This window comes from Carcharodon carcharias, chromosome 9, assembly GCF_017639515.1.
Source record: "Carcharodon carcharias isolate sCarCar2 chromosome 9, sCarCar2.pri, whole genome shotgun sequence".
Classification (NCBI taxonomy): Eukaryota; Metazoa; Chordata; class Chondrichthyes; order Lamniformes; family Lamnidae; genus Carcharodon; species Carcharodon carcharias.
The window spans coordinates 169,135,794-169,148,119 of record NC_054475.1 but is presented as its reverse complement, the minus strand read 5'-3'; the positions used below and the strand labels follow the sequence as shown (position 1 = coordinate 169,148,119).

The 12,326-nt window shown below is 44.5% G+C and overlaps 1 protein-coding gene across 5 annotated transcripts in view; it reads right to left on the bottom strand.

The window, feature by feature from the left end:
• fgf13a (fibroblast growth factor 13a) overlaps window positions 1-12,326 on the bottom strand; it is a 638,247-nt gene that overhangs the window by 372,759 nt on the left and 253,162 nt on the right. For 3 of the 5 annotated variants that reach the window (XM_041196414.1, XM_041196415.1, XM_041196417.1), the window contains one exon: window positions 11,187-11,354. The exons of the other annotated variants lie outside the window; for them this stretch is intronic. In XM_041196414.1, coding sequence (XP_041052348.1) covers window positions 11,187-11,354 — 168 coding nt within the window. The remainder of the gene's footprint in view (window positions 1-11,186; window positions 11,355-12,326) is intronic. 5 annotated transcript variants of the gene reach the window in all.

The window sequence follows — 12,326 nt, the reverse complement described above, 5'->3', positions numbered from 1 at the left end:
ATTTCAGTCTCCAACTACTTTCAATGGTGTAGGGACAGGGGAGAGTTGGGAACCCCACACGCTGCTGTTTAGCAGTTGCCAGCACCATTCTGGAAGTGGGCATTTCAGATCTTTAGCAATTTTCAGCAACATGCCTGTGTTTTGGAAGCCATTCTAAATCACACCTGCTGGGTGGGAACATGAACAATGGGTTGGAGCCAGAAGAAGATGAAAGAAATGGTGTTGACCCCTTTAGAATGTACCATGAAATGCTGTCGCCTGGGTTATATCTGTTAACTAAAGTGAGTGATGAAGTGCTATGATTGGTAAAAGTAAATGTTCATTAAATAATGCGATTGCCAGGTTGTAACTTCTGACAATTGGCAAGCTGCCAAATGAAAGAACAGCATTTTAAAAGTGGAACGTCTACAGATGCATTAGAATGGATCATCCACTGGATAAAATGTTATTCTGCATTGTTCGACATAAAAAGCACAGCCCAGTGTGTGAGATCAATAGCTAACTGTTTAAACTTTTCCCATGACTTTAATTCATTCTTTACAGAGCAACTCAGCCATTTGTTTGGCTGTACAAAAGCTTTGACAGATATCTGAGCTTTCAGCTTTCTTTAAAGGCACTAATGGATTCTGAAATTCAAAGTTTGTTTACACAGCTATGCTAGAGAATGTCACTACCTGCAACAGAGCATTTTATTCACAATTGTTTGGTATAAAAATGAAAAATAAATAAATAATGGTCCATATATTCTGGTCTCTTGTGGCCCCAAGACATGCTTTGGAACCCTGTGGAAGTCTTGATGCAATGACTCGATGAGAACTGCCTGGGAAACTTGAACTTCTGATGGGCAGTTCCACTGCTCTCTGGAATCCTCTGAAAAAGTCTCCAACTTTGGACAGTTCTGACTTACTTACATTAGTAGTTACCCAGGCAATATTAGACAGAAAATCCTCGTCTAATTCCTGGGTAATTATACAACTGACAACTCCGAATCCTTCCTCAACCCCCCTCCCAACTAACTGCTGACTCCCTGACTCCTCTCACTGACCTGACACAACCCGACTACTTCCTGACTCCCTGAATCCCCACCCTGAGCCCCTACTGACTCCCCCCCCACCCCAAGACCCAATCTGACTAGTGACTAGCTCCCACTGCCTGATTTCATCTCTGACCCCATTTGACTTCCCCCAATATGATCTGAGTAGCCAAACCACCCAACTCCACCGCTGGACTAATATCCTAGCATGCCCTGCCAACAGGACCTGACTAACCCTCCACCTGACAATCCTTCCTGACCCAACCTGACTGCTCCCAACCCACCTGCCCAACTCACCCACCTGCCACCTTACCCACCTACTGCCTCAACCACCTAACACCCTAGCCACTTATGTGACGCACTCAATGCATTTGCATATCTACACATTCGTCCATTCACTTACCCATTAACTCATTCACCAACACACTGAGAATCTTGGGGACCTTTAAACGCTTCCCAGAATATGGCAGCTCATGCCGTAAAAAAGGGGTGTGTCTTGTCTTCCCCTGACGAGCCAGTGCTACGAAGCCGCTCGGTGGAAGATCGCTCCACGTTTCTGAAGGGGCCGGAATCGGAAGGCCCCAGCTAGAAAAGTGGAACTCTGGCCTGGCACAGAACATTAGGAGTGGAGCGGCAATCCAACAGTGATTCCGTTCCTCAGGAGATTTGGGCCAATAAAATTAAAAAATTTAATTAAGAAATCATCACCCAATGTGGGACTTGAGACAATGACCCTGGGATTAAGAATTTGCTGGCCAGGCCGTGCAGGAATTGCAATTTGGTGTTCCTGCCGCTGACTGGAAAGGCACAAGACTCAGGTGCGCATGTGCCGGCGGCTGCAGACATGCAACCATTCCTGAGACCCGTCCAGTCGGCAGCAGGAGTTACGATGTAGCCACAAACACCCGAGAAATCCTTGATGCCGCAGTCATGGCGAAGGTAAGAGGTCAACGTAAATGTTTGAGGACCTGAGGAGGGAGGGGAACAGAGCAGAAGCTACAAAACTACTCAGGATCTGGATTCCTGTTCATTAACATGTCGAAACCATTTCAACCAGTGTCACTCAGTGGTTACAAATAATCCAACTAACCAGAAGTTTTTAAAGTGCTGGTTTTGATATTCAGGGTGCCCATACTCCTGGGACTGCCAGCTCTCCAGATATTAAGATTAATCTCGGGGACAAAAACCAGAAACTCTTCTTCGGCACGTTTATATATTTGATTTGAAACATCAACTCCATTTCTCTCTCCACAGGTGCTGCTGGACTTGCTGAGCTTTTCCTGAACGTTCTGTTATTTTTCCAGATTGCCAGCACCTGCAATATTTTTAAATCTCCTTTGTAACTGATTCGCCCCCTTCCTGGGAGCCGACAAGCAGCCCTGTACGGTTTGTGTCATGCTCCCTGCCGTCTTCCCTCTTTCATCCTGATTAAGTCTGTGGTGGGAAGGCCAGTGGGTGGCCTTCCTGCTCCATAATTGAGACCCTTAAGAGGCAACTAATGCCCACTTAAGGGCCCCATCCTACTGCGGCTGGTATTAACCCAGCTGCGGGTAGGAGGCTCACTATGTGGAGAGCATGGCACAAACCTGGGCGTGGTTGCTTGCAGGCTCCCAGGAAGGGGTTGAATCGGTCACAAAGGAGACACTGTCCTGGTCTGGAATTTTAACAAGACAGATGAGAAGGAAAATTTCATGCCAAAGAGTTTTTAGGATCTGAGAACATGTTATCATAACAGGATAATGAAACCCTGCCAATCACAGCATTTAGGAGTGAGTTTGATAAACAGTTGAATAGGAAAACTATTAAAATGACTGGGATAGAGCAGGGAAATGGGATTAAAGTAAATAGACTTGAAGAGTTAACATCGAGACTCACATGATGGACTAAATAGTCACCCTCCACTATAACCTCTATGATTCTATGAAATATTTAAAAATGATTTTAAAGCAATATTGAATTCAGATGATCTGTAGGACGGAAGATCATAAGAACAGGAGGAGGCCATTCTGCCCATTGAGTCTGGTCTGCCATGCTCAATCATGACTGCTCTGTATCTCAGTTCCATTTACCTGCCCTGGTACTACCCTCCTTAACATTCCTGCCTAACCAAAATCTAGTAATCTTAGTTCTGAAATTTTCAATTGATCCTCTAACCTCAACAGCTTTTTGGGGGAAGAGTTCCAGCCTTCCCACTACCCTTTGTGTGAAAAAGTGCTTTCTGATGATATCCCTCAATGGTCTAGTTGTAATTTTAAGGTTGTACACCCTTGCTATGGTTATTATCTCTCTTAGGTCCAAATGTGGATGGCCTCACACTTGCTGATGTTGAACTTCATTTGTCATGGTTTTGGGAATAATTTTATTTTCAACAAAATTTTAATCTAAGTCCACGGAGACCCATTAAATCACTGATGGATACAAAGTGCACTGACAAATTAAAATCAAACAATCTCAGGTTTGAAATATTCAATCGATCTCTAGCCTCAACAGCCTTTTGGGGCAGCGAGTTCCAGATTTTCACTATCCTTTGAGTGAAGATCACTAGCCTTTGTGGTGTTATCAAAGCACCGTCTAGAAGCAGCAGCTATATATGGATGAAAATTACATGGCTCTGCAAAGGTTATCGTGGATGAATGTCAAATCATAGTTCCTGTTATGGGGAAATAAAACCCACAATGTACTCCATCAATATGAAACCCAATTGTATTCAGGCCAAGGCTGAGTTTTCCATCTGACTGCAGCACCTATCAATTCCAGTAATACAAAATTGCCTCGGTGCATAAGTTGGAGAGTCAGTGATCCATCACAATGAATGATTGGAAGACTTCATACCCTGAGTGACCATAGGGAGATAGAAACAGAAATGTAATTTGCTCAGGTAGTTAAGGTGACCTCATGATCCACCAGGGTAAAACTCGAATGGTTCATGTACATTAGCTCAATCCAGGGACTGAACTGGAATAGGACTAAAATGACACTGATGGAAGACTGGGCGAATAAAATTGCCTGTGTGATTTGCAGAAGGCTGTAGTAAGGGAATGATTCTGTTGGCCTGAACCAGTATTAAGGAAATGAAAAGTCTGGTCTGCACTATCATGAACATAATAAATGCTTTGAGTGCAACCATTAATGAGAATTTATTAACTTTCCAATGGAATGGCCACTTTCCTTTCAAAGCAATAAAATCAGTGTATGTTCAATTTTTTTTAAAATTTAATTTAATTTCAATAACTCTCCACTTCTCCTTCATAATGAGAACCAGAGGTGTTGCTTTTCATCTCATTGGCATAAACCCTCTTAAAAATTTGAAAAACTAATTTCCTCTTCTCCGTAGATACAATTGAAGCCGGGTGCCCAGTGTTGCAAAGGGCAAACATCTCTTGACCCTTGATGCCTGGAATACTTGGCAATGACCTCCCCATGATTTAGGTGGTGACTGTTTATCTCTGTAACTGCTGCTGCCGGCACTGTGTGCTGGAAGAACTGAACTGATTCCAATAGGGTTGTCAATATCTTTGATTAAACAGTCAGGCTAGGACATAGAGAGGGTGCAGAGAAGATTTAATACAATGGTAAAGGGACTTCAGTTATGTGCAGAGACTAGGGAAGCTGGAGTTATTCTCCTTTGAGCAGAAAAGGTTGGAGAGAGGTGTTCAAAATCATGAAGGGATTTGATAGAGCAAGCAAGGACAAACTGTTTCCACTGTCAAGAGGGTCGGTCACCAGAAAATCATAGAATCATTGTACAGCACAGAGGGAGGCCATTCAATCTGTCATGTATGTGATAGCCCTGTAAGAACAGCTCAGCTGGTCCCGGTCCCCCACAAGATTTTCTCTACAGATAATTATTCAATTCCCTTTCAAAAGCCTCAATTGAATCTGCCTCCACAACACTCTCAGGTAGTTCAATCTAGATACTAACTGCTCGCTGCGTGAAAGTTTTACATCATTTCGTCTTTAGCTTTTTTGCCATTTACCTTCAGTCTGTGCCCTCAAGGTTTTCCACTCTTGTGCCAATGAGAATTACCTACCTACTCTGTCCAGACCCCTCATGATTTTGAACGCCTCTATCAAATCTCCTCTCCTCCACGCACAAAAACCCAGCTTTCCAATCTATCCACACAGCCAAAGTCCGCACCCCCTGAACTGTTCTTGTGACTCTTTTCTCTCTAATGCCTTTATTTTATATGGAAGTTGGGGAAGGTAGCAGGCGGGTCAGGAGGTTGTCAGGTTTGGTTGGGGAGGGGAAACCAGGAGACCAGGCTAGCGTGGTCAGGAGGAGAAGTCAGGTCGGGTCAGGGGTGGTCAGGTGGTTGGGTGAGTAGTTGGGGATGGGGCTAGTTGGTTAGTCAGGGGAGTAGACAGGTTGGGACCGGTGGGGAGTTGGGGGGTCACGAGCGGCAGTCAGGGGAGCAGGGAGAGTAACAGGAGGATAGGCAGGTTGGATCTGGGTGGGGGTGGGGGCGTGGGGAGTTGTCGGGGGGTCATGTGTGGTAGCCGGGGGGTAACAGGACGATAGTCAGGGGGTATTCAGGTGGTCGAGAGAGTTGGTGGGAGGTAGTTGGGGTCAGCTGGGTAGTCAGGTCGGGGGGAGTCGGGGGTTGGTCATGTCGGGGGGGGCGATATTTGGATGGTCAGGGAGGTAATTGGGGATGTCGGTCAGGGTGATGGGGAGGGGGGGCAGTTGTGTAGTTCTTCCATCCAAAATGAATCACTTCACGCTTCTCTGCATCAAACTGCATCTACCACCCATTCTGTCAGCCTGTCTATGTCCTCTCGAAGTCCATCACTATCCTCTCACAGTTCACAATACTTCCACATTTTGTGTTATCCACAAATTTTGAAATTTTTCTCTGAATACCCAAGCAAGGTCATAAATAAAGATCAAGAAAGGCAGTGGTCCTAATACCGACCCCCAGAACCTGACTATATACCGTCCTCCAGTCTGTGAAACAAACATTCTGTTTCGTATCACTCAGCAAGCTTCATATCCATGAGTGCCCCTGTCCCTTTATTCCATGAGTTTGAATTTCACTGACAAACTCAATCAAGTTAGTTAAACACTTATTTATAGATAGATACGTAGATAAATTTAACAAATCCACACTGGCTTTCCTAATGAATCCGCATTTTGTCCTGGATTACTGTTTCTAGAAGTTTCCCCACCGCTGAAGTTAAACTGATTGAGCTGTGGTTGCTGGGTTTATCCTTACAAGGGTGTAACATTTGTAATTGTCCAGCCCTCTGGGGCCACCCCTGTATCTAAGGAAGACTGAAATATTATGGCCAGTGTCTCTGCAATTTCCACTCTCCCTTCCCTCATTATTCTTGGATGCATCTCATCCGGTCCCGGTGACTTATCAACTTGAAGTACAGCCAGCCTTTCTAATACCTCCTTCTGATCAACTTTTAGCCCATCCACTATCCACTACCTCTTCTTTCACCATGACCTGTGCAAGGTCAGGTAAAGTCAGGTGCAAAGTATCCATTTGTACCTCAGCCATGCCCTCTGCCTTCATGGGGTAAATCATCTTTTGAGCCCCTCATCAGCCTCATTCCTCCTTTTCCCACCTTACTATTTATATGCTTATGTAAAGGATTCCCTTCCATGTGCACAGCCAGTCTCTTCTCCTACTCTCTCCTTGCTTCTCATAGTTTTTTCCTACTTCCCCTCTGAACTTTCTATATTCAGCCTAGTTGACATCCTGACATCTGTCTTATGCATCCTTTCTTCTGCTTCAGGGAAATTTGGCAAAGGCAGGTATGTGGAGTTAGGTCACAGCTCAGCCTTGATCTCACTGAACGGCCGAACAGGTTTCAGAGATTAAATGGCCTCTTCCTGTTCTTACGTTCCTACGGAATAAATTGGCTGACAGCAGGGTGGTGGAAGCAGATTCAATAGTAACTTTCAAAAAGGAATTTGATAAATAATAGAACAGGAAAAACTTGCAGGGATGATGGGACTAATTAGATAGCTCTTTCAAAGACCAGGCGCAGATACAATGGGCCAAATGGTCTCCTTCAGCGCTGTTTTGTTTCATGATTCAATATGTTGTACATATATATGTAAATATATATTGTATGTATAGGGTTAGAAATATGTTTAGGACTATCCTTGGATGCAGAACTTGGAGTGCAGCAGAAGCTGAGGGGGGGGGTTAATGTTCACCCCATGCTGAGCCTGGCCCCTCATTACCATAGCACTTCCAAGCTATGGACACCAAACGGACATCTAGATAGACAGTTTCAAACAGACAAATTCGGGATGACTGTCTCACTGACAGTGGCTCATGGGAATGGCGGACAAAGAACAAGATGGTAATGACAGGCTTACTGTGTCCTTTGAGACGCCAGAAGAAACCCTCCTGTGCCTCAGGTGCCCCATGAAGGTAAAGTCAAAATAAAATTTGATCTTAACCACAGCAATAATGAGGAAGCCTGAACACGGCAGGCCTGACAATGATCAATTTTGCAGAGAGGATCCTCAAACAGACATCAAGCCCCAAATGAAAGGACCCAATGTCTAATTAAATAGGTCACTGGGACACCTGAAATTTGTCCAAGGTCAGTCTGGCACTTGACATATTTCAGACCTCCCCCAGGTGTGGGACACAGACACTGTATGCCAGCAAAATTAGAAAAACAAATTCCTAAATTTGAGACCACAAACTGCAGACAAAGGATAGTGGCCCGGATTTTCCATGGAGCGGCAATCATCGTCAGATTACCGCTCCGCTCAAACTTCCTTCCAGTCGACACTACTCCACGTTCCTCGCCAGGTGTTCCATGCCCGGCTTTACCAGAAATGTGCGGAGCACTGCATGCCCCAGGGAGTCCATCAGATTGGAGTAAGGTCGGCAGAAGACAGGACATGCCCCATCTTTATGGCACTAGTGCCATATGGTAAGTTTAAAGGTCTAGTGTGAATGTTAGTGACAGCTAAATGGGTGAGTATGACCGATGGATAGGGTGGTAGGGTGTGTAGGTGCGTGAGATAAGTGGGTAGGGTGGCAGGCAGATTTAATGGCTGTTGGGTGAGGTGGCAGTTGGGTGAGGTGGTAGGTGGGTAGATGGGTGGGTAGGTGGGTGAGGGCTTAGATGGATGGATAGGTGGGTAGGTGCGTCAGGGGGCTGTCAGGTCTGGTTGTGGGTGTAAGTCAGGTCATCGGGGGTAGCATGAATGGGAGCAGCAGTCAAGTCAGGTTGGGGGCTAGTCGAGGGAGTAGTTGGGTCAGGTTGGGAAGGGTCAGTTAGGGTTCAGGAGGGTAGTCGGGTGGTTGCGAGGGATGCTGGAAGGTTAGTTGTGGGGTCAGCGCTGTAGTCAAGTCAGCAGGGGTTTAGTCAGGGTGCCAGGGGGTTGGAGTCGGGTGGTCAGTGTGAATGTTTGGGGGCTTGGATCTATAGTTACCCAGGAGTTAGACTAGGTTTTAATCTGTCTTACACTTCCTGGGTAACTATCCAGGTAAGCACAACGGAACTGTCCCAAATCTCTGACTCTCAGAGTCAGAGACATTAACGGACGGTCCAGGGGAGCAGGGAAATTACCCATCGGAATTTGAAATTTCTCGGGCAATGCTCATGAAGGTCAATGTGTCAGGACCTCCGTGGGCGTGCTGCGCACACCTTGGGTCATCTGTCAGGTCTTTGACAACCCAGAGGCCGGACTCTGGGCCAATGATAGGCCTTCTGCCTTAATCTGAAGATACCATTTGTACAATACCTAAAGTCAGCTGGACTTGCCAATTTATTGTTTTCATACACTTATTTGTTAATAACTGAAGCAAAATCCAGGTTTCCGATTCTCCCTATCAGATTGCCTTAACCTCAGTAAATGATCAATCCCATGCCAACTCCTCAATACAGACAGAGAGAATCATAGATTATATAGAATCATAGAATCATAGAATGGTTACAGCCCAGAAGGAGGCCATTCAGCCCATCAAGTCTGTGCTGGTCCTCAGAAGGAGTAATTCATCTAGTGCCACTCCCCTGCCTATTCTCCTTAGCTTTACAAGTGTTTCTTTTTCAGTATCTCTGTACCCTGACTTAGAGATGAGGCAATCAGCAAAGTTCCTGATCAACATATTAAATGATCCTTCAGTCAGCACCTACTCCCTATTTAGATCCTTTTGTTTTACTAACTTGCTTTTGCCACCTGCTGGCCTAACCTTTTAAAGTATTCCAGTCCCTGTGATAGTTTTCATTATTTAGAAGTGGGGTTTGAGTCTGTGTTGCACTTTGGGAAGGAGTTCTTCATCTTCATAACCAGTGCTTATCAATAAGTTTTAAAGATGACCATTACTGATCACTGCAGAATGATGTTTCCCATTGCAAGGGGGTGCTTAAACATTCAAATTAAACAGAGAAAAATGAAAGGAATCACCAATTAATATGTCCAAAAAACATGAGCAAAAGACCCTGGAAAATCAAAAATCCCATTTAACAGCCTCAGAGTTTAATCCAGTCAATTACTTAAGGCTCAGTTATAAATGATGGAATCAGGGAATGTGATTCCCAAAGTATCAATAAAAATGGATCTCTGATTCCATTTCTGCTACAATAGCATAGTGGTTATGTGGGGGCGGGGTTGGGGGCGGGGGTGGGGGTGGGGGAGGGGTTTAGTAAACCAGAGACAATTCAAATTGGAATTCAGTTTTTAAAAATATGGAAATAATAAGATGGTCTCAGTAAATGTGACCATGAAGCTGTCGTCAGACTGACATTAAATACCAACTGGTCCACTTATGTCCTTTAGGGAAGGAAATTTTCCCTCTGTACCCAGTCTGGGCTCATATGTGACTCCAGTTCCACAACAAACTGGCTCAAACTGGCCCTCGGAAGTGACCGAGCACGACAGCCTCTAGGGTCTGGACGATAAATGCTGACCTTACCACCGAGCCCACATCCCGAGAATGAATTATGTGGCAGTCACCATAAACCAGTGACCCTGCTAAAACGTATTACTGTTGTGAAACTTAAACACAAAAAGGCTGGTAACTGTGGAGTCCAAACATGAAAAAAGTGGAGACAAGGAGAAATTACTGAGGCAGTGTAGATTGTTTATGAGGACAGAATAAATTAAGGAGTCAGCTGGAAATTATACAGTAATCAAACACAATCCTAGTGTTTCCAGGGCTGAACATATTCTAACAGGATATTAATACAGTGGAAATCAGAATCTTTTCATTTTAAAAATAGGATTTTTAATTCCATCATTTTACACTCAGTGGGTGAATGTAGGAAGACTGTAGATTTGTGACCCTGGCATGTTTCTTTGTGAACAACATGTGTGACTGCGCTGTTGCTGGTATCTGTGTGTGTTGGATCCCTCAGCTTTGCCAGACGGAGTCTTCTGACTGGGTTATTTTTAGCCTAGCCCCAGGTGCTTTAAAGCACGGACTGCAAATCCTTTGTTTAAAAATAAAAACGAAGAACAAAGAAATTGTCTGTGGGAAAAATGCACATTTATGTAGCATCTGTAATTGGTGTTTCAGTCACATGACGTGACTGCACTGGTAACTGTGAAGAAAACTACAATCACTTAATACATTGCTACAGTTTCTTAGTATATGACATATATCTGCATGCAATACGCTCCTTTAAGATGCAACTTTACGTGCATGGCATACAGTTCTCATGTTAAGTCTGCTTCTCTGCTGATGGAATACAAATAGCATGAAGTCTGCATGAGCAAATGTGCAGAAGCGTTTATAAAAAAGAGAGGCTGCTAGGTTTTCGTGCCATTCTCTTAGCCAAGTGAATCATTTTAAAGAGACAAACTGGGGGTGGGGGTGGTGGTGGGGCAGTTTATAACAGCAAGCAACTTTTGAACAGCCAGATAAGGCAGTGATATGAAGTGAGTCACGAATAAAACATTCCTTATCCCCCCCTTTGTGCTTCCTCCATCCAAAGCAACAGACTGGTTTCTCACATGCGATTCTGTTCAAGCATCAACCCAGAATGATTCTCGGAGCTTGTAAACATGACAGGCAAGCAAAGGGGACGTGAAATGCTCACAGTGCCCCCATCAAGTGCAAGGTCTGCACTATTTACACAGGCTCCCCCCCACCTCCCCAGCCAATCCCCCAGAACACAGCACACCAGAGGGACACGTACAAGAACAGACAAGACATTCGATTCTTAGTAGACAAACCTTCCAGGTCTGTGTTCTCTTTGTGGTTCACTTGCTTCAGAGGGCAGCAGAAGATTTCGTGACACTTAGCACGAAATGGGGACTCTTTTTTCTTAACATCCGAGGATTGGATAGAGTCTCGATGCAACACATAGTAATCCTGTGTGTCAGAGGCAGCGTCATCCAGAACTGTGGTTTTCACACAACAAAATGAACTAACATTAGAATGTATTCACCTGAAGCTCTCCCCCATCTCCCCTGAAGCCTTGTTAAGACATTTATGCCGATTTTGCTTGCAAAAATCAAACATAACTTTTGACATTTTGATGACTGTAATAGCAATTAAATTCCACACATGGAAAGCTCAGGGTCCCCAATTTCAATCATGCACATTAAAAACCCTCAACATTTGTCAGAACAGTTGCAGCACTCTGCGAGCAAGGTCCCTCCTCAACGTGCACAATCCAATTTTCTTCCCCAAGAGGCAAGTTTTCTTTACTAAAAAACATAATATAACATCACAAATCTTACATTCCCTTTAACTCCAAAAGGGGCTTGGAATTCAATAGTGAGGAAGTGATGCTGTAGTTGTACAGAACCTTGGTCAGATACTATCTGCAGTAACTGCAATCGGTTTTCGACAGTGAACCTCAGGAGAGATACACTGTCCTTGGAGGGGGTACAATGCAGATTCACCAGAATGATGCTGAGGGCTTAAAGGGTTAATTAGGAGGACAGGATTGGCTGTTATTCCTTTGAGCTTAGAAGGCTGAGAATGATCTAATTGTAGTATTAAAAAGTGATAGATAGGATAGATGTACATAAACTATTTCCTCTGGTTGTGGAATCCTGAAAAGAGGCAACCACCTGGAAACTGGAGCTTGGCCATTGAAGAGGGAAATCAGGAAATACTTCTTCACAGAGTAATTGCGATCGGTTTTCGACAGTGAACCTCAGGAGAGATATATCATCCTTGGAGGGGATACAATGCAGAAATCTGTGACTATCATCTCTAAAAGGCTCTGGGTGCTGGGGGACTGTGGGGGTGGGGTGGGGGGGGGCAATTGAAATTTTCAAGACTGAAATGGATAGATTTTTGTTGGATAAATGTGTCAGGAGTGGGCCATTTGGCCCATCGAACCTGTTCTATCATTCAACAAG